Source organism: Heloderma suspectum, chromosome 3 (assembly GCF_057233095.1).
Source record: "Heloderma suspectum isolate Gila_16-S chromosome 3, 16-S_ref, whole genome shotgun sequence".
Lineage (NCBI taxonomy): Eukaryota > Metazoa > Chordata > Lepidosauria > Squamata > Helodermatidae > Heloderma > Heloderma suspectum.
The window spans coordinates 95,488,324-95,511,135 of record NC_139460.1 but is presented as its reverse complement, the minus strand read 5'-3'; the positions used below and the strand labels follow the sequence as shown (position 1 = coordinate 95,511,135).

General features: G+C 40.0%; 1 protein-coding gene across 3 annotated transcripts in view; it reads right to left on the bottom strand.

Moving 5' to 3' along the window:
* Window positions 1-22,812, bottom strand: part of CASK (calcium/calmodulin dependent serine protein kinase) — a 205,989-nt gene that overhangs the window by 32,943 nt on the left and 150,234 nt on the right. For 2 of the 3 annotated variants that reach the window (XM_084843899.1, XM_084843898.1), the window contains exons 14-17: window positions 19,852-20,040; window positions 18,273-18,351; window positions 17,316-17,401; window positions 15,530-15,598 (exon numbers count right to left, since the gene is read on the bottom strand). In XM_084843899.1, coding sequence (XP_084700025.1) covers window positions 15,530-15,598; window positions 17,316-17,401; window positions 18,273-18,351; window positions 19,852-20,040 — 423 coding nt within the window. Of the gene's footprint in view, window positions 1-1,114; window positions 1,184-15,529; window positions 15,599-17,315; window positions 17,402-18,272; window positions 18,352-19,851; window positions 20,041-22,812 lie in introns of all 3 variants that reach the window. The other variant, XM_084843897.1, reaches the window with a different exon arrangement.

Genomic DNA, 22,812 nt, shown 5'->3' with positions numbered 1-22,812 from the left:
AAAATGTGCTTTTAATAAAGAATTCATCATCTTCAACACAAAAGCACCTGTAAGCCAAGGAGGACCACCTTTTTAGTCGTAACGTTCTATTTGTATCCCCAATGGGTCAGCTATATCAATCAATTTTGTTATTACAATTTGAGGGCTAGGGTGCCCAGCCATTATGTTGTTTTGTAACTATTTTAGTTGATTTAATGAATATAACTAAATATGTTTCTAATCCATATACATTGTAGTGTTTATATGTAAATCAATTTATTCCGTTAGCTAATTACAACTGCAATATATTAAACAGATTATAAAACAGCCCACATTCCCATTAATAGAAAGTTCACAGAAACTGATACCATTTGTTAACTGAACATATGTGTGCTGACAGCACAGTTACAAAACTATTTCTGAAGAATGATTTCTCTACAGGTGCTTTCTAACATTCTACCATATACATTCAGAGAAAGACAAATGATAAACAACAGCAGTGTCAATGATTATGTTTAATAATACCTTTTTGCCTGAAGATATGGCTAAAAAGGAAGTACTTTGTGTTAAAGATGTGATGTTAATAGTTTGGCTTATAAATGCAGTTTAAAGCCAGTTTCTTTTGCTTTTCATATCCAGGCAAGGCTCATATTTCACAAAATATGTGCACATACCACAACAGCAGAGGACACACCAATTCCTTAACTCAGATAGCGGAAACCAATACTGCAATGTAGCGAGTTAAAAAAAAAAACAAAAAAACATCCAGGTCTCAAAATCCCCAAATACCTGCTATGCAAATAATTTGCTCGAAAACACCACTTCAAAAGTTCAAAATGGAAAGTAGTCCTTTGGCTAGTTTTGATCAAGTCAGGATGAGGATAATGATAAGCATATTCCAGGGATGAGTGAATTTCTACATTACAGTTGAATGCAACTCATTAAAGAGATTTTAATGAGAAGATTATGTTGCTGAATAAATCCTTGAATGAGAGTAAATGGGGAATTAGATGTCTAAGTATTCTTGATTTTATCAGCAGAATACAATTTTCCACTGAACATGTCATCATAACAGGAATGGTAGATGAGCACCAACAAGATTTGAATACTCTCTGTCTGGAACTGGAGGTCTTACCGAAACAGAATTGTTAATGCTGCTATGGCCATTAGCTGGGGACTGTCTGGATGTAGAGGGGGAATCTCTCTGAAATAAGACACAAGGTTCATTATCACACAACACTACTACAGAACACAGTTATATTTAAATCGACAGTTATATCCACAGGCTTATAACCAATTATTTTGCCTTGTCGTCTCTGAGAGTTTTTCCAATACTCCTAAATTAATGTATTTAAAAAAAATAATTTGCAATGTAAGTGGAGTTGCTTTTTTATTAGTAACTTGGTAAGGTCTCTCTTTTTCTTAGTATCCAGAAACATTTTATTGTGATGAGTTCTTCAATCATACTTATTTTTTTCCCCCTTAAGATGTTTTACAAAACATAATCTGACTTTTTAGGAGAGCTGGATTGAACAGGAAGGGCAAGAACGTGTCTTGGGATATAACTGTGTACAAGAAAATTTGGCATTATCTTTCTGGTGTGTATATTATTGAGATTTGTTTTCCCCATAATAATATGTGAACTATGTTGGCCTTTTCAGAATTGGTACAGCGGGAAGCATTAATAAAAGAAACAGGGTTTCCTTAAAAAGAATCTATGGTATGACTTTTTAAACACTTCTGAGGACATTTCTTTATCCTTCTGATGGGGCATGTAATACAATACATAACAGTCTTAAAAGAAAATTCAACTTAATCTGAATACTGAATTACATTAAAGAAAAAAAAACATTAATACAAAATAAAGGATTCTGATATTTCAATATTCAAAATTAGATTTATATAATATTTACAACAATGAATAAAATGTTTCTAATGTCACGTTAGGTTGCAGTGTATGTATGCACATGGCAGGAACAAATTCCTCAGATACAGTAAGACAATGATATCCCTAGATTTGTTTCTACCTTCGAATACTAATACATATATATATAATGACTAGTGTATATATACAATGAGGGGCAAGTGCATATCATAGGAAGCATCATTTTAATATCTATTTATTATAGATATTATAGACCACAATAGATGCTTCCTGCCTTTCCACAAAAAAATAGAACTCAAGTTGATTTTTCTTATCTTTCCTTATGCCTTTCCTCACCCATTTATTAGGATCAGGAGTGGCCCTGTTGAGAGACTGCACTCAAGAACTGGAATTAATGAGAAGATGCAGCAGAGCCTTTACAGCTGTAGCCTTAGAAAGACTGCTGATTTTTATAAATCAATGTAAGATCTTTCTTTGGAACTCTATAGTTTTAAAGATTTTTTTTTTACTGGCTTTAATAGCCTTTTATAGTTGCACAAGTATGTATATTTTCTCTTTTTCCTGGCTTGGCCCAACTCTCACAGCATTATCAGATACAGGACAACTGGGGATCTGTAAGAAAACGTTACAGTGTCTTTCCTGCCCGTAACATGAATGCTCCAGTTCTGCATTCTAATCAGCCTGGAAAAGGAGCCTTTGTCTTTCTTCCCACCTTCCTGAAAATGTACTATATAGTGCAAAGGGCTCAGGTTTAGAGCTGGACATCCAGCTCTGAACCTAAGCGCTTTATTGCTATATACTGCAATATTGGGTGCCTGCTCCTGCCCCAGCTGGACTGTCATTTCCTCCACACAATGCCATTTATCACCAATAGGAAAGAAAAGGAGGAAGATGAATGCAACATGAGGTGTTTGGGCTATCACTTCCCACACCACAGGGCCATCTAACTCCAACTGCCTTGTGGAAAGGAACAGGAGAGGGAGGAAGGTGAAGACAAAATCAGACGCACACTCCAGTTCCAGCTGGAATGCTTTTTTGTTTGCTTTACGTATATGGTTTTTAATGCATTCATTGCATTTTATAAACGTTGTGAGCCACTTTGAGAAGTCCATTTGAAAAGGCAGTATACAAAGCTACTAAATAATAAATATTAGGCAAAGATTTTTGGAGAGTGGGAAAAGAAAAAAAGGTGGTCGTTCGCCATTTCTCATTCCTGAAGCCTCTCTGTATAACATGGAGAGGAGAGATGTATAGCTTTAAAGGGCTACCCAACTTTTTTGGGTCCACAGACGCATTTGGAATTTTTAGATAGTGTCAACAATCTTCAGAAAGATATACTGGAACCCTTAAAAGCCAGCTGTGACAAGTCTGCTAGGTATTTGAAGACAAAGTTGCTTATATTTGTTCTAGCCTAGATGCCAGCATTATACAGTTCCAGAGGAGGTGTCCAAAGCACTGTCCAGTACAGTTTTATAGGCTTTGTTTCAGTTGTTGCAGTCTGAGGACATGATCATAGTGCTTAGAGAGGTTTAGCCAACCACTTCTTTTTGTGTCCCTTGCCCATCTTGGCTTCTTACATCAAGCCCAAGGAGAAGGACCAGATGAATCCAGGAGGTTCTTAATACCTCATTGAGAGAGGAAGTATTCCTGGCTGCCTTGAAGCAGATAACTGACAGATCACTGCTCAGGAAAGCCTCAGCAGACCCAGAAAATTGTAACAACTATTGCCTGGTCACAAATATCTGCTTTGGAGCAAGGTGCTCAAGAGGATGCTGGCAGCTGAGCTCCAAGTGTTCTTGGATGAAATGGATTATCCAGATCCATTTCAATCTGGGTTTATACCAGGCACTGAAACAGCCTTGGTTGCTCTGTCAACAGAGAGACAGGGGGAGCATAACCCTGTTGTTTCTGGTTGATCTCTCAGTGGCTTTTGATACCACCTACCATGGTACCTTCCGGCTTTGTGGGTTGGAGCTGGGTCCATGGTGATGTGGTAGTTCCAGTCATACCTGCCAGGTTGGTTTCAGGAAGCAGTATTGGGGGACATCTGCTTGACCCCATGACATTTGAGCTGTGTGGTCCCACAAGGTTCTATCTTCTCCCCTATGGTTTCTAAGATCTATATGACACTGCTGGGTGAAGTCATACAGAGATTTGAGTGAGATGTCATCAGTATGCTGAAGATACCTAATTCTATCTCTTGGGATCGTCTGAATCAGGTGAGGCTGTGGAGATGCCAAACTGCTGCCTGGACTCGGCAATGGGATGAATGAAGGCCAATAAACTGAAGCCGAATCCTGACAATACAGAGGCACTGTGGGTAGGTGGTTCCCAGGTCTCGGAAGCTGATGTTCAACCTGTCCTGATAGGGTTGCACTTCCCATGAGGGGGCAAGTGTGCAGCTTGGGAGCGCTCCTCAATCCAACATTGTCACTAGAAAACCTAAATGGTTTGGGAGGCTCAGAGCACCCTTTACCAGCTTTGTCTGGTTAACAAGCTGTGGCCTTTCCTGGATAGGGATATCCTTGCCATGGTGATTCATGGTCCAATAAAGACAGCTTGCTACCTCTCTTTACCAGTTCTTTGAGTGGTCATCTATGCATTCACACATATGGGCTCTGCACCTGCGCAGAGCCTCAATTTGGGAAGCTTCTATAGCTGAGGAATTTTGGCAGAAACCCCTGACTGACATTGCAGCCTTGTAACCAAGAGAAATTTACACAAAAAAAATACCTTCAGTTCTCAACATCGAACTCAGGTATGACACTGAAGAGGGGACGGCGAGTGGTTGTGTAAATGCATAGATGACCACTTGAAGAACTACAGTTACAGGTAGCAACCTGTCTTTCTTCTTCGTGGTCTTTATGCATCACACATATGAGTGAGTAGAAAGCTAACTTACAACGGAGGTGAGTCGGTGTCCTGCTACAATACAGAGGAGAGGACAGTATAACCAAAAATACAGCCAGCTCTAGTGTGTAAGTTCAGTCTGTAATGTTTTTACAAAGGTGGATGGTGTTGACCAGGTTAGGGTGTGGCACAGTTTAGGGATGGCAACCTTCCTGTCAAATGCGACTGATATCGCTACCGCACGAGTATAGTGAGCCCGGACCAGGGCAGACAGTTCAAGCTCAGCCAGCTCATACAACAGCTTGACAGTCTTAATGACCCAAGACATGAAGCACTGAGTCGAGAGAGGCTGGCCTTGCACTTGCCACTATAGCAGACAAAGAGGCGGGATGACAGTTGAAACTGTTCAGTCCTTGACTTATAAAAGGCCAGGGCATGGCAAACGTCGAGCATATGCAGGGTTGGCCCCAAAGGTGTAGAAGGGGAAGCAAAGAAAACAGGCAAAACAATATCCTGATTTAAGTGAAACTCAGACACAACTTTAAAAGCTGTAAAAAGACAAGGTCAGGTCTGAGCACCACTTTATCTTGGTGAAAGATGAGACAAGGTTGGTCTACTCTGACTGCACAGAGCTCACTGGCATGGTGTTCAGATGTAATGGCCACCAGAAACACCACCTTCCGTGAGAGGAGGCAAAGGTCTGTAGTTGCTGACAGCTCAAAAGGCTTAGACGAAAGAGCACCACAGAAAGGCTCCAGCTCAGTGCCTTAGAATGGACTGGTGTTGCTAGATTTCTGATCCCTTTCATAAATCTTTTTGCTGTTGGATGCACGAACACAGAAAATCCCTCAACAGGAGGGTGGAATGCCGAAACAGCAGAAAGGTGAACTCTGAGAGATGACAGTTTGAGTCCTTTCTCAAACAGGGATAAAAGAAACTGGATAATTTGGTGCAAAGAACACCAATGTGGGTGAAAACCATGCTCGTGAGTGAAAGTAGTAAAAGCAGTCCATTTCCTTGAGTAGGAACACTGCTTAGACAGCTTACAGGCAGCATCAAGAATATTCTGGACCGCTGCTGGTGCCAAAGTAACGTCTGTCATCTGATCTTCCATGATGTCATGTGGACAGTTGTTAGGTATGGGTATTGGATCTGGCCCTTCTCTCTCATGAGGAGGGATGGATGCACTGGGAGCCGTCGGTACCGACCCTTTGCCAACCTGAGTATTGAGGTGAGCCAAGGCTGATGCAGCCACAACAGTGTCAAAATGATGCACTCGGTGCTGTCCATTGCGATCTTCACCAGGACCTTGGCCATCAGTGGAAAGCGGGGAAACAGGCAGAACAGTGCCCCTGTTCACTGAAACAGGAAAGCACCACCTATCGAGTCTGGGCTTTGGCTCGCTTTGCTGCAGAATGTTGTGCAAACTGCATTTTCCCTTGTGGCAAAAAGGTCAATTTCTGGCATCTCCCAAAGCCAGAAGAGGCTTTTCAGAAGTGTTCTGTCCAACTCCCACTTGTGGGAGATCAGCATGGCCCAGCTGAGCTGATCGGCCAGGACACTGTTGACACCAGACTCATGTATTGCCACAAGTCTGATTCAACAGGCTATGCACTAGTTGAAGATCTGGAGCGTAAGGTTGAGCAATAGGACAGATCTGGTACCTCCCTGCTTATTCAAATATGTGACGACAGTTGTGTTGTCTGAAGTGACCTGGACCACCGCACAGGCGCAGGGCCCATATGTGTGATGCAGAGACCACGAAGAAGAACTTCCAGTTTGAATTAATGTAATGCATTGTATGTGGTGCTGTCCTTGAAAATGGTAAGGAGCTCCAATTCATGCAGAATGTGGCAGCTAGAATTCTGAACAGTTTGCCTACATGGAGTTGTGTCAGTCCAACTCTTAAGGAATTACAATGATTTCCTATTTGCTACTGAGAGTAATCCAAGGTGCTTGTTATCAACTTTAAAGCCCTAAATGGCTAGGGGCCCAAATACCTGAAGGTGCACCTCCTCCCATACCATTCTGTCTGTGTATTAAGATCTTCAGAGGTTGCCGTTCTCTGGGTACCATAAGTAGGAGAAATATAGAATGTATTTGCAAAAGAGAGGGCCCCAAATCCCGTCCAAGGGAGATACAATTGGCACCCACCTTACTTTCTTTTCAGCATTATATTAAAAAGTTCTTGGCATTTCGAATTTATACTTTTTAATCAATTGATGTGTTTGTTTCCTGACTGAATAGTTTTTATGCCTCTTATTCTGTAATTTTATAATTAATATAGTGTATTTGCTTTATTTTTTAATAATGTAATGTACACCATGCTGGGGCCCTAGTGGATGAAGCGCAGTGTATAAATTTAAAAAATAACTAAACAAAAATTAGGAGGACTCTAGAAAGGTAGCTTCTCCAGATGGTGGAAGCTGAGTGGTTCCCATACCAAAGCACTGCTGCTGTCTACTCAGGAGAGGATTCTGGGTGGGTGGGGAGATGCAAGAACATTATGGATGCTGGGATGTGGCTCCCAAAGGCTCTGCTCTACTTAATTCACCTCTAAGATAACATAAATGGTTAAGACAGGGGTAGGCAACCTCATTCCCTCCAGATGTTTTGACTACAACTCCCATAAACCTCATCCAGGAGACCTACTAGTCAAGCATTATGGGAGCTGTAGCCCAAAACATCTGTAGGTCATCAGGTTGTCTACCCCTGTGTTTGGAGATCAAGCAGACCAACTCCCCTTCATTTTTCTTGAAAAAAGGGGGGGGGACTGTTGAGGTAACCTCAACATATTGTAGGTCGTAGAAACACTGAGCATAAGTTCTTACTGGGCCATTTTTGAACCCCCACCCACTCCACCAAATTCTCCTTTTATTCTACAAAAGTATATACTTCTACATACCTAGGTACTCCCTCCTAATCTTTAAAACACTAAATGACTTGGGACCAGGTTACCAAAAACACCACCTTTTCCCAAGTGTACCTTGGGGGCCTTTTTATATTTTGAAAGGGAATTAGAATGCCATGGGGATACTATTATTATAACTATTATTATAATTATTAGGCTTCTCAGTATGGGGAATCAATTAATGTCTGACACAGCATATGTCCTGTTTATTACTGCATCTACTACATATTTATATACATAATGATTCTTAAAATATTATTGAATAAAACTCTGAGAATAAATTATGCACACAAACTCACACTTAGGCCTCATTTGCTGGTATCAAAACTGTTAGGGTATTTTCCCATCAGACAGAAAGCTGAAATGTAGTACACTGGTAACCAACAAATCCTGATCATTAGACAAGTTTGAAAATTATTTTTGTTTTACATTGAACAAAATGCAATATGTAAGTTCTCCTTTATAACAGTGGCCAGCTCTCGAGTGAAGAGCAAGGGTGTTGGAGTTCTCCCTTTGTTTAAGAACTCAGTTTAAAAGATGGGGGATTTACAGTGGCAGTCAGAAACGTACTTACTATTAGTGAGCATCCTGTTAAATGAGGCCCCTTTGATTCCTTCTGTTTCACCTTTTCGATTACCCCAGTCCCCCAAACCTGATGACTGTCACTGCCATTTTACTAATGATCCTATATTTTTTGTAGCCTACTATATAATTCCTTTATAATGATCCCTTTATTCCTTACTTCTGATGACTTTATCAGTTCTCAGCTTTCTCATCTAAGCCAACTCAAAAGGTCAAACTCAGTAGCTTAAAAGCAAGGTTTTCTTTACATATATACCCCTAGCTACAATCCTGAACATCTGAAACTAGAAAAAAATTGCGGGACCCAATGGAAGCAACAGGCATTTGAGTTGAACACAATTCCAAATGTTTTGCTATAAATAATGGAATGGATTGTCTATTTATCAGTGGCATTCCCATTTTGCCCCCAAGTTTCCATATAAAGGTGAGACAGATATTGTTGCAGTCTGCCTGCCTTTTGCTGCTTGACTACCAGGAGAAAACAAGATGCCCTTTTAGGGACAGCTTTCTCAAGGAATGAATTGTGTTATGAAAATGAAAGGTGTGTTCTAGTTGTCAGTATTAAGACAATTCCAAGTCAGTCACTAGCTTTGAGCAATATTCTCTGATGTATTGTAATTCAATTAGGGAGGGAGCAATCCTATGGCCACTAGACACTGCCCAGAGTGCCATAGGATATGCTCTTTTCTGGGAACCAACCTCGGAGCCTGCGCTCCAAGGTCAGTTCCCAGAAAACCAACGTCCCCCCACATCCGCGCTGCCTCGGAGGCAGCGCAGAGAAGCCCTGTCCTCCGTGCTCAGAAGAGGAACGCGGAGCAACTCAAAAGGGGCGGGGCTGGGGACGTTCCGGGGTGGGGAGAGTGGAGCTGTGTGTACGACACATCCTATATGTCGTACACGCAGCCTCCTCTCCACGTTGGCCCCCCATGGCTAGACAGCCGAAAATGGCTGTCTAGTGGAAAATAGCAGGGCAGGAGAAGCATGGAGCGAACAATCCCCCCCATGCCTCTCCTGCCTTGCTTTGGATAGGCGGTTGCCTCCAAGTTCGGAGGAGGCTGCCTATCTTGATATGATTGTGCCCTAAGTCACTGAATTCCTTATGTGTGCACATTATGGATGGAGCCCGAGGTCAGAAGTTTTAATGTATCTCAAAGACAAAGGGTGTAATTTACTAATGGTTTGCAGGGCATGCTCAGGCCATAATTTGCTAAATGGTAAATTGTGGCTTACCTCAACCCAGGAAAGGAGGCAGGGAATTGCCATGTGCAAGTGGGGAGGAGGGAGGACACGGCTCACTCCAGACTTATACACATCATGCTAAAACATGGTTTGAGGTCAGGTCTGAACCACCCCAGTGAAAGATACTCTAGTTAAGGTATTTTGTTTGAAATCATCATATATTTATGAAATTTCATCCCACATTCACAGTCCAACAATTAGTATAAGCCATTACAGCAACCAGAAGGAAAAAAATGTATTAGTGATGTTCTGTGAACTCTTGCACAAGAACTAGAGGAAGACTTCTCACAGTGCAGCGCCACAATGTATTGAGGTTCGCATTACCATATAAGAAAGCATGAATAAAGACAGACTGAATAAAGACAGACTGTTGTGCATAAACTCTAGCAGGCCATAAAAAGGTCTTGAGAATGAACTTGTGTGAAGCCTTACAGAACAGCATGAGCAAATGGTAGACCTCTTCTGGATTTGGGGTCACTTTCCCCAAGCAGTGCTTTCCTGCTAAGTCAGAAAGAGCCCTTCCATATACAGAAGAAGCTTTCTAACAGAAAGACATCTTTGGATCCAATCCAATGCATATGTTACAGGTTTCTACAAAGTTTCTGGTACTCTTTATGATTCAAAGATTTTCCTGCAACGTCACATATATATCATATTTTGAAACTTAAAAAGAGTTGGATGCTTTCCTTCAACTAGTACATAAACAGATGTTAGAACTTGAGATTTTTATGAGAAATCAAAATGAAGATAGATTAGTATAAAAAAGCATGTAAATTCCAATGAAAATAAATGCAGTTCATTACAGTTCTACTCCTGTGCTTCAATCAGAAAGCTCCAATTATATTATTTTAATCTAAATAAATGTAACGTTTCATTTTCTTTTTGATTTCTTGTAGGAACAGGTGGGCTTTGAGCAAGAATACATCCAAGAAATATAAAGGAGAAATACAGAAAAGTCTTAATATTCAAAGTCTGATTATCCAAATCTAAAGCCCAGCATGAGGATTCTAGAAATAGGTTAGTTTTTATCTCAATGTTTGACTATTCAAATGTGTTTAATCTTTTGCACAATACAGTCCTGATAAATGAGATTGATGCTAGCATTAAAATATCGTCTCATGCTGAGGGTTAGTTTTAGAGCTTGAATTTGACTGTGTTCTGAATTGAAACTATCTTAATATATAGTTCCTAAAAACACTAATGTTTAAAAGGCAACATCTCACACTGCTGAATCTAGTAGATGCATTAAAGCCTGGCACATATTCCTTGTATTACTGCAGATTTTTATTCAAGGAAGAATATTAAAAACCATTTTAACTTGTAATTATTTCTCCTTAAAATGTATTACAAGTGAAAGTTTTTAAAAAACCTTCCTGCACATGAATGAAAATTACCTCATTTTAAGTGATTTTCTACTAGAGTCTCTTTGGATGATTAGAGTTCCTCACAAAATATATGTTTCCTATTTGTTGTGTAAAATCTGCATGTCTTCCCTCAATATACTTTTTGTACATGTAAGAGAGATTGTTGCATTGTCCAAGCATTCTGAGCAGACTCTTGTACCTTGGAAATGTGTTATTTCCTCTAGTAGAACATTCACTGCTTCTGTGATTGTTGTGAAGGGCATAGTTGTGAAAGTGGCATGGGCAAGTCTGTAATGTGGTGGCAATACAACTTCTCTGACTTCAAGATGTTTTGTATTATTTATGCTTTCAAAAGAATTTTTTTGGAGACTGTGTTCTACCCAGCATAGAAGAGCATATCTAGCCAATTTTAAATGGACAATGAGCAGTGTGGTTAGTCCCCACTACAAGGCTGGCCTCTCCCTATCTTTTATATGAGCATGAAAACAAATCAATTTTACTTCAAAATGGAAGTTGATAATATTGTATATCTGTACATTAGCAATCTGTTACCAGAATACACATAAGGAACAACTTATACATTTGAGCATGCAGTATTTTAAAGTATGACATAACTTACATAGTATTTGTCCCAGTTTGTTTGCTAAGTAGGAAAAACATCCTTCCTTAAAACGAATTTAATCATAACAAATCTATCAAAGCACATCTTATACAGGTACAGGATCTTTTCTTAATCTTAAATAACCCAAAATAAGCAATTGTAAACATTCAACATGGGAGATAAGAGAACAAAAGCCTCTTTGGGTTTAAAATGTTACATTTTTCCAGAAAACAAAGTATTTTAAATAGTTTTACATGGAGACATTGCAGAATTACAGATTATACAATTTAAGAAACTTTTAGGAGGTAACCCAATCATATTTAAAACAGAATTGTATTTCAATATCCTCAGAAAAATGCTTGGTTCGTGAGGATATCCTTCGATTTCTTTCGCCCTGATCATTTGTCTGGTTAGCTGCTATAACATAAGCTATTCCTAATATTTAACCTATTTTTTTTGTCAGTTTAAAATCCATTATGGCAATTTGGAGTTATGAACAACTGGATTATATTCCTACTTATAGTATCCTTTTATATCTTCGTACATATGGCATTTTCTTTCAAAATAATACCTTGCTCAATTTGATGTTGTGATCTCCCTACTTCTCTCTCACATAATTCTCTTCAGTGTTTTACCCAGATGACAATTTCCTGATTATGTATTTATATCCTGAAATACGTCACTCTATCCAAACCTTATTTGAAAATATAAATGTCAAAAAATCCAAGTTAAGCCACTGTATGTTCCTACTTGTGACAACAAAATACATAGTAGCCCATATAACCCACTGTATATGACATAGGGTGCTGTTAAACTCCTCAAGATTTTTAAGATTTTGATAGCCACCCCAATGCTATGTAACACTTACATGAAACCACTGGGGGACGTTATCCAGGGATGTGGGCTGATGTGTCATCAATACCCTGATGACACACAGGACTACCTATCCTTTTCATCTAACCCAGGAGAGGCAATGGATGTCCTGAATAGGTGCCTGAGCAGGGTAATGGACTAGATGAGGGCCAATAAACTAAAGGTCAGCCCAGACAAGATGGAGATACTTTTAGCAAGTGGTTTGTCTGCCCGGTTGAATGGTGTTCAATCTGTCCTGAAGGGAACTGCACTCCATCTGAAAGATCAGGTGTGTAGCTTGGGGATGCTCACAGTGTCACTTGAGGCTCACGTGACAACAGTTATCTATGCTCTGCTAATCTTCTGGCTGGATTACTGCAATGAATTGTACTTGGGGCTACCTTTGAAGACAGTTCGGAAACTTCAGTTACTTCAATACAGAGCTGCTAAGTTACTCAATAGGACTGGCTGATATGATCATGTGTCACCAGTGCTTTGTTAGCTTCCAGTCAGTTTCCGAGCCCAATTCAATGTGTTGGTGTTGACCTTAAACAGCTTGTGACCAGAGTATCTAAAGGAATGTTTCCTCCTGCTGAAGGACGCAGGTAGTTACAAGAGAGGAGGCCGGCTCAGTTGTGGCACCCTGTTTATGGAAAGTCCTCCCCAAAAAGGTTAGCCTGGCACAGACACTGTTAACTTTTCAAAGACCTTTCTTTTCTCCCAGGCATTTTAGAGACCTAGTTCTAGATTTTTATGTCGGTTTTATCTGTTCCTCGGTTGTTTGTATTTTACTGTATTCTTTTGAATATTTGTATTATATTTTATATTTTTAATTGCTGGTATGGTATTTTGTAATCTGCCCAGAGATAGTTGGTTGTTGGGTGGATTACAAATATAATGAATAAATAACTTTTCTTTTTCAAAATCTGCCATAGAAAACAGCATTAAAAGCCCAACTCCTCATATACTAGGGATGGTCAAGGATGGTGGTAGCTGTAGTCCAAAACATCTGGAAGGCACCAGGCTGCACAACAGAATTACACTGATGTACTCCTTGAACTTTCATGTAACTTTGGAGCAGAATATAAATATTAAAATCATGCAGAAACTGCGATTTTGGAATTGGTAACAGCCCAGGAGTAGCTACTAGCCTGTCAGCTGAGACCCAACAACTGCCCCTGTATATCTCATAACTGAATTCTTTCCCCTCATGCTTCTATCCCTCTTACAAGATGTTTGATCTGCCAAGCTGCTGCCAGGTAGATTCCTCTAATCCATAAGTGGGGAACCTCTGGCCTGCATGCAGCCCTTGGCTGCTCTCCATGTGGCCAGCCAGAGCTCTCGGGAGCACCACTCACTTTTTTGTGAAGTTCAGCTGATCAGCCACCAGCTGGGTGGCCAGGAAAAGACCTGCCCCCACCCTCTACAATCCAGATGCAGCCAAGGTAGCTCTTTTCCCGCTGTTAACAACAGCAGGGAAACAGTGATCTGGATCAGGATCACTGGGGGACGGGGGGATGCTTTAACTTGTCCCCTTCCAAGTGACCTCATTTAAACCTCCCCATCCCTCAATGTTGAGGGGTGTGTGTGTGTATGTGTGTGTGTGTGTGTGTGACGTCTGTGTCTGCATGTGTGCGCATGCATATTTGTACATGTGTGCAGCTCCCAATCATTACCCAGCACCACATGAAGCCCTTGGGACCAAAAGGTTACCCACCCCTGTTGAAATCCATAAAATCAAAAATTTCACCAAATAAAAGAAGGAGCTTTGTAAATGTACTCCCTCTTTTACTCTGGACAAACCCATATTGGCTGTTTTATGATTTTCCTACTCACCAAGTACTAGAGACAGAAACTTGTCCTGAAGTGTTAAATAGATGTCATTACTCTCCACTTTGTTTCCAATATGCTATATTATTATTATTATTATTATTATTAACAACAACAACAACAACAATAATTTTATAAGCTGTTCTGAGTGACTCCTTTTTTTGGAGGGGAAAAGCAGAATATAAATTCTTAAAATAAAATAATAAAATGTATTTGCTTTTTCAGGTATCTGGTACTTGTGCTAACTTCTGGCTAGATTGCTCAAATATCATAAACTGAACATATCATACATCCCAGTAATTAAAATAAATTTTCAGCCTATTCCTTTTCTAATTAGTTCTCTAACCTTTATTTCTTCATTGACAATCTGGTATTCTGGTCAAAATCAGTTTTTATAATACTAGAAACATATACTTTTTACAGTCATTGGTTATTGTCCTGCAATGTATTTAATCTTTCTCTTAATGTATTTGTATAACCATTTAATGCTTAACTGTTTTACTTTTTAGGTCCTTTAACTTGATTTTGTTTCTATATATGAGTACTGTTCTTTTACTGAAGATGTTTCCCACTTTCTACTTATAAGCTTGTCATCTCTCTCTTTCTCTCTCTCTCTCCTGTCACAGCATATATCTCCTTTTAGTATCACCTTCCGATACTTCTTAATGCAGGGATGTAGAACCTCAAGCCTAGGGGCCAAATCCGGCTCTTCAAGGGTTCTAATCTGGCCCTCCGGGGTTCCCCAGATGGCCCTGCCCCTTTCTCCCGATCACCAATTGTTTGTGGTTTTTCAGCTTTTGTGCAGTTTTTTCCCCACTCTAAAAGGTTGAAATGCCTCTTCTAAGGCTTTGTTACAGGCAGTAACAGTTTAAGCTACAATACGCTGGGGTTTTGTTTTGCTTTTTGGCCCTGCCCCTTTTGCTTTTAACTTCACCCAGTATCAGAATGTGGCCCTTAAGATCTTCTCCAAAGTGTTCTACATCCCTGTCTTAATGGTTTTCTATTGCACTTTCAGGATTTTAACTTTTTGAGAAACCATCAGATCCTATGTCCTGCGGGCAAGCAGGCAGAGGGAGAGGTTAGCCTTTTAAACTGTCCTGTCCAATGACATCTTTATTAGCACTTGAAAACTTCTTTAAGCTTGCTTTTTACCCCTCAACGTACTAATTATACTCTCTTCTGCTTTACTTCAGATATACTGTAAGGCAGTTGTCACATTATAAAAGGGTATTTAATGAGTTGATGTAATGAATATGAAAGGACGACACAGTAGGTGGGTAGAGCTACTCCTCTGTTCCGTTATCTTTGTTGTAAAATTGGTGTGCGTGATCTAACAGCACAGGCAGAAACAATTCCCAGAAAGCAAAAACATTCAGCCATCAGCAGGCAGTTAGTTACAGAAGTAAGAGGAAAGAGTAATTCATTAAATTCATTACCTCACATGAAGAAGACTGAGTGCGATAACTTGGCACAATCTTGAAGGTGATACTACCTCGCATTTCCCTCTGGAGAAAGTAAAGTTTTTCTTTTGTTACAAAAACCAAGCTCACAAATCTATGTAATACTTCAACGAAATCAGGAAGCCTAGGAGCTTCAGCAATTCTTGGAGAAATTCATGTTCAGAATTATATTGGAAAGTATGATAAATCATGTGGCCACATTTGAAAACAATGTATTTGTACTGCAAAGTTGATCACCATTAAAGGCCTGCAGAAATTTGCGTATTTTGCACCAGGAAGTTGTTTCTGTCTTTGTGATTTCAACCTTTTTCTTAGTGGAATTTACTGGGTTATGTTAACAGCAGAGACATTTGCCCATTTTTTCAATTTATATGTTAAATGCAGAAAAATAATTTAAATATAGTATAGAAGTAGCCATTTGCCATACTAAAGGTTGAAAAAAGAAAGTGGCTAATAAGGCAGCATAGTGAAAAACGTAAGTCTAAAAACTTCTAATAGAGATTAACTGTTCTAACAATTATTAGAGTTACTGAAGACTTTGTAATAATTATTAATTTACATAGCACCAAAAAGCTTGCTATAATCAACCTGAAAGAATCCATTTTTCCTTTAAAAACAATGATGAGTCTAGATTCAAAGAATGGGATTATTTTATGAACAACAAATGCAGGCAAACAACAAGGATAATCAAATCTTACAAAAATAAAAGCTGCTTAACAGAAAGCTCTGAAAACAACTTCCTTCCTGTGCTTATCATTTCTACTTAGATTATGTTGTTGAGTGTTTTATGTGAAGATGCGAGCCCCGCCCTGAATAGAACATGTAGGCTAAACCTACACAATATTTTCTGCTAATATTTCATGAAATAATAGACCAATGTCAATGAATATTTTCCAGACCCTGCTCCTTACCTAAGAAACTCAAGACTGCCCACGTTTGTACAAAACTATAAGCCACAATAAGGAGAATCCTGGCTTATCGTTCACATGCAAGCGTGCTAGTGCAATGCTACCCAACTGCTCCTGCTTCGCTCTTCCCACCAGTGGGAGTGGCTTCAGCAACCAGGAACTCACCAGGAGGAACAAACTTAGTACTACGTCCAAACGGGGACTCCTCCTTTGTTGATCCCCAGCAAGCCAGGAGTCATATTTGAATGTCACGCTAAGCTTTTTCTTGCTGGTGAGTTCCTGGTTGCTGAAGCTGCTCCTGCTAGTGAGAGGAGCCAAACAAGAGTGATCAGATTTCATGCACAATCACGCTTGCTTATCAGCAATAAAACAGGATTCTCCAGAGTGTGTGTGTGTAAGCATTCAAAAGAAAGGGTCTGAATGACCAATCATACTGCTGAGGGCATTACTTTTCACGGTCAGAGTAAAATGAGATATTCATAAAATGCTATATAGTACAGGAGTTCTTAACTTTTGTCATTATGAGTATTCTTAAATCAAGGGGGCTAGGTGGGAATATAGTATAAGCCATTTTGTTATTGCTTATTTCACTTTGATTAGGTAAGCAAGTCCGAAGACAAGGGGACAAGCAAAAAACATAATGTACTTTGAAGCTTGAGGGAAGGCTTGCAGAGAAAACAAAAATCTCCTGAAAAAACTGGCTCACAGCACTAACAATCAATGCTGAGCGGGGGATGTGAAGCCCACACCATGTTGGGACTTTAGTGTTTTAGTAAGCAGAAAGGGCTGAAGTGGGTTTTCATTCCTACATTCAAAGTTAGATACATCAGATAGATAATCTTTTTCATACTTACAAGCATTTTTTGCAGTTGCTCCACTGTTTGATTTGCTACACTGATTCCATTTATTTCCCGAATCTCATCTCCCACATGAAGCGTACCTACCGAAGGAGCAAAACGAGATGATATTGTTTAAGAGAAATGCCAAAATCCAAAGAACAAGGATTGGCAATATAAAGATAAGTAAATGAAATAATATGCAGCTGCAGCCTAGAGTCCATGACTTAATCCAGTCTAGTGTTCAGAAAACATTCACTTTGAGGATATAGAGGACAGCTACTGGGCAGTACAGAAATGTAATCAATCAATCAATCAATCAATCAGCAATGCTTAAGGTTAGGGTTACAAGAAAACTCAACAGCCCATCCATCATCACAAACCAACTAATTGACCCAGTTTGCACATCATGGCAGTAGATTGCATGCCATGCACAAGCAGTTTCCCCCTTGCATAAACAACCTATGAACACCCGGCACTCTGGGTTACTTATGGCTTAAACAACCCAGAATTAACCTAACAACAAATCGTAGGTTGTTTATGCAATGTGGAAGTAGTTCTTATGTGCATGCAACCCGGCAAATTGTGGGTTAATTAATTAATCAAGAGTTGCCACTGTGACGTGCGAACCGGGTCATTAACTCCTTAGCAACTTAGTTGGCTTGTACACAGAAAACACTCCTGAAGTCTAGTGGCCAGCACCCTGTATACCTTACATGACACGGAGAATCCAGCCCACCTTAGCAATATGTCAAGCATTTCCATGCTGCTGCTTCCTGAAGCGCTTCTGTGTGGCAGGTATGGCAACACAGCTTTGCTGGAGCAGATGGGTAAGGAAACATAGCCATTAAAAGATTGCCAGCACTAAATACTCTGATGTCATTTGGACTAAAAGCCTCTAAGCCCAAGTGACACCTGAGTATTTGGTCAGTACCACATAAACGTTGTACAAATTTATTCTTGTGTGAACATTACCTTGCCTGTGAATCATTCCTCCATGCATAATTCTTGCTACAATGCAGTGGTTCAGCTCATTCATTTTTAAAGTGATTCCCTAGTAAAAGAAATCAAATAATTCAGAAAACAGTCAACAACAGGATTCTTCAAGTACTAAGGCCTAGTTCAGATATTTTAACATTTGTCCATGTGGAGTATTCCCCAGGGATGCAACCATATGTGGAATCAGTGTCTGACTCGACACAACCCAAGTTATTGCTGCTGCTTCCTAGCAGCAATTTGCATAAGCATTATGGGACTTTTTCAGCCACTAAACTCATACAAAAAGTCAGAGATGTGATTTGCCAGGAAACTGACTAGGGATGAGCCAGCTCAGACATTACTTCCTCCATGCAACTGACTCCTCACAATCACTCAGGCTGTTTGAATGGAATTTTTTTTAAAACATCTGAACCAACTGAAAATAATAGCCACTTCTATTAACAGATCTGAGGAAGCCAAATGTTTACATCTAACAACAGCAACCAGTTGTGAACGGCTATTTTAGAAAGTTCTATCATACAAAATTCCTAAAGAAATGTTCTGTGAACTCTTTTTCTGTTTGTTAAATCATGTTGTGAATTGAGACTTATCACAGAAGAACAAAGCACAAGTATATCCACAGAAAGGTTATTCGAACAGTAAATGCCCTATGAGTCTAGAGCATAACTCTTGTTTTAGTTCCTTATTTTTAAAAGCATGTTAATGCTTTTTCGATAGTTGCACTGCTGTTCACCTTGTACTGCTGTTGGTTTTACTTTGTTTTTATTCCGTGATTGTTTTAATTTGTTTAAGATTTTCATTTAAGATTTTTGTTTAAGATTTGCTTAAGTAGTTACTAAATAATGAACAGTAATTTCATTGAAACAAATCAATACAGTATTTCTGGGTTTTTCAGATGTATGCTCTATTAGATCTTTGAGTGAAGTTTACTCAGAAAGATGATACTTTTTCAAGATAGAAAGATTAACAGTGCAATGCTATACATTGGTAAAACCAATATCACGGATTTCTGCTTGCACAATGGAACTTTGCTCTGGAGGGTTCCCCAACCCATTTCCCTTGTTTTTTGTTCCCCCCTCCTCAACAGTCCATCAGCATTCCTTGGCCAATGAGCATGCCCAGCCCTCATTGGGCTGTTTTTAGACCTCTCCTCCCTTAGGCTTTTTTCTATATATTTTTTTATACTTCTACAAACCTGCTAATATTTCCCTTTTGGTTCTGAATGGTGCTCTTTTGGCTACGTACTCAAAGAACGGAGTTTGCTGTTAATATTTATGATACAGTTGAGCTACGCAACTATTTTGTTAAGCACAAATTAAGGTGACAGTCTGTTTCCAAAGTTAGGGAAATGTAATATGCAATGTTATAACTTATTAAGTATCCCTAATACAATATTTAAGAGAGTATTGAATGCTGTTCTAAATATAGTTAAAAAAAAAAAAACGGTTTCAAACTAAGTTTCATATTATTTGTGAGTCATGTTCTGCCATTTGGGAATGACTAAATGTGTCTCACACATCTTTATAAAAGGACATAACCACAGTTGTCTATTTACCATTGGTTCATCTGTGTTTTTCTGGAACTGAACCAATCGCACTCTTGTTACATTTTCCATATCCATGTCACCATTGGCGCTCTCTGGAGAATCTCCGTTTAAATATGGAGATGTGGGAGGTGGTGTAACTCTTAATGCTTCGTCACTGTAAACCTCATGTGCCACTACATCATGAGTTTGAAGCAAGGCCTGTAAGAAGAGACAGTTGTCACATTCCATACTTTCTTGTGCCTAGTCCTCATCTTCAAAAATTTAACATATGCTACATATATAATGGTGCTGACTCAGAATCATACAGTATCTTTTGTGTCAGATTTCGAAATTCAAGCTCCTTCAATACTGTTGTGCAAAATATGTATTAAAACACACAGAAAATACAAAACTCTTATTTTAAAATGTAGCACTATAAATTTGGCAATGTTGAGAAAACCTCTCTCCCACTGATACCCTTTAATACATTGAAAATAAAAAATGAAGAAGAGCGTAATTTTCTTCATATTGTGCGCTGCATATCTAGCTAGTTTATTCCTGAACAGACTAAGCTAGTTCCAGCATTTCCCAGATTCATTTAGACATGCCACAGTCTGGCCATGGCTGATCATAGTGCTATGGCACTGACTTACAGAGTTCATTTTAACTCACAGCTGAGCAAGTCTGTATTAAGCCTGCTGAGCAAGTCTGTATTTAACTCTACATACTATCCACAGGCTTCCAGTCTCTTGTCCTAGGGCTGTGGACAGTCTTCAGCCTATGAAGATATAGGGGAACTTGGAAGAAAAGACTTCTTGCTATGTGAATAAAAGCTTGGAGCTGAAATCCACTAGTATAGCTGGTGGGAGATGCAAAAACCCTAGGATGGGAGAAATATAGGTTGAGGAAGAAGCCTGCCTTTATTGTACAATAGTGGCTATCTCCAGAGAGTGAATCCACCCTCCTGAGAAAGAAGGCTTGATTGACTGGTAATTCTGTCTGGGTTGAGTATGTCAGTTCTCTCCCTTCCATTTGTGGGTGGGGGTGGGTGGGTGGATTTTGGCAGCCTATGGCCTTATGTGGACTTTTGTTTTACATTTTGATTGTAAGCCATTTTGAGTTTGCTTTATAAAGCAAGACAGAATATACATTTCAAATACATACATACATACATACATACATACGGGAGCAACAGTGGCGAGACGGCCATAGGATTGGTCAGTTTCTGGGAACTGACTTTGGAGCCCACACTCCGAGGTTGGTTCCTGGAGAACCGCCTCCCCACTTCCTCCCCCACCATCTTGCAGGCGACGTGGATTGTCCCCACGCTCTGTGCTCGTAAGAGCAGCACAGAGCAGGGGGAAAGGGGGTGTTTCCGGGGGCAGGGCAGGGAGTGTAGACGTGCTGGTACAACACTTCCTATGTGTCATCCAGCCTCCCCACCCCGTGCTCCAATGTCCCGTGGCTAGACAGCCAAAATCAGCCATCTAGCCACGAATTTGGGATGGATAGAGTGCGGAGGAGATTATCCACTCCACGTTCCTCCCACCGGGCATTGTATAGGTGGTCGCTTCCGAGTTTGGAGGTGGCTGCCTATCTTCATAGGATTGCTCCCTAAATAATTTTTTTAGAAAATAGTTCAGCAGTTGGTGTTCCACATAGTTGTTTTAAATGTCAGGGTTGACATACAATTTGCTGGGGCCCTGGGTAATACTTAGAAGTCCCCAAACCCATGTAGCCTTGCTGTTTAAACAGCTAAAAAATACTTGGAAGGATAAAGGAAAGGATAGCCCATGGGTCCCAAACCTTTTTGGACCCATGGGCATATTTGGGAATTTGAGAAACTACTGTGGGCACCCCCACAAAATGGCTCTCAAAGAGAATGTGGCTAGTCACATAATGGCTGCTGTGGGGGCCTGGCTAGTCAAAAGTGAGTAAAGAGGTGGTTGTGGGGAGAGAAATAGTGAGGCTAGAGGCTTGGAAGGAGGGGGAAATAGCAAGGCAAAAGGGTAGAGGGGAGAGAAAGAGCGAGGCTAGAGGCTGGGAGCAGGGAGAAACAGCAAGGTAAAAAGGTGGGGAAATAAATAGCTAAGCTAGAGGCTCGGAGGGAGCAGGAAACAGCAAGGCAAAGGGACAGAGAGAAAGAGCAAGGCTAGAGGCTAGCAAGAGAAAGACTACCCTAACATTTTCCAAGGTTTTTATTTAAAACATTTTTCTGAAGGGGCTGGGAGCGGAGCGCTTTGTGGGTGCCATTGGGGACCATGTGTGCCATGTTGGGGACCAATGTCATAGATAAAGCATTAGGCGGAAGAGCCTGGCATCCAGAGTGGCAGGGCTCATGTAATTGGGTGAATGGCCTGGGTCATGTGAAGGGGTTTTGATGATTCATAGTTCCAATAGGTACCATTTCGCTTATTTCCTCCCTTACTCTATTCTTGTTGGTCATTGGTGCTTAGTGAGTCTACGAAAATGAGTTTTAACGTATAGTCCAGGGTTTAAAGTGCCCTTATTCCTAGACTAGGGTTTTACAACTGCATGGTTTGTGAAGGGCATGTAGGCAATACAGGTATGATGAGCTGTCTCAGAGGCTGATGGGACCTCAGCCATCACTGTTTGGGGTTTGGAACACTATAGATCAGCTTTCTCCCAATCTGCTGCCCTCCAGATGTGTCGGACTATACCTCCCATCACCGACAGGCAACATGCTATCTGTTAGGGAATGCTGTTGTAGATAATGGGAGGACATCCTAGGAAGGAACCAGAGTCTTGATAGTAACTATTATTATTAATATAGCACCATAAATGCCTAAGTTATATCTATATTTCAATACTATTTAATAAGTAGATAAATGTCCCCCTTTGTTTAGGCAACAGAGGTAAAAAATCAGGATAAGGTGGAAACCAAAGAAAGAAAAAATATCCTTAAAAATTAGTTTATAGGGATTTAAATTTAGATTTTGTAAAATAGTGAACTGCTGATATATTTTTAAT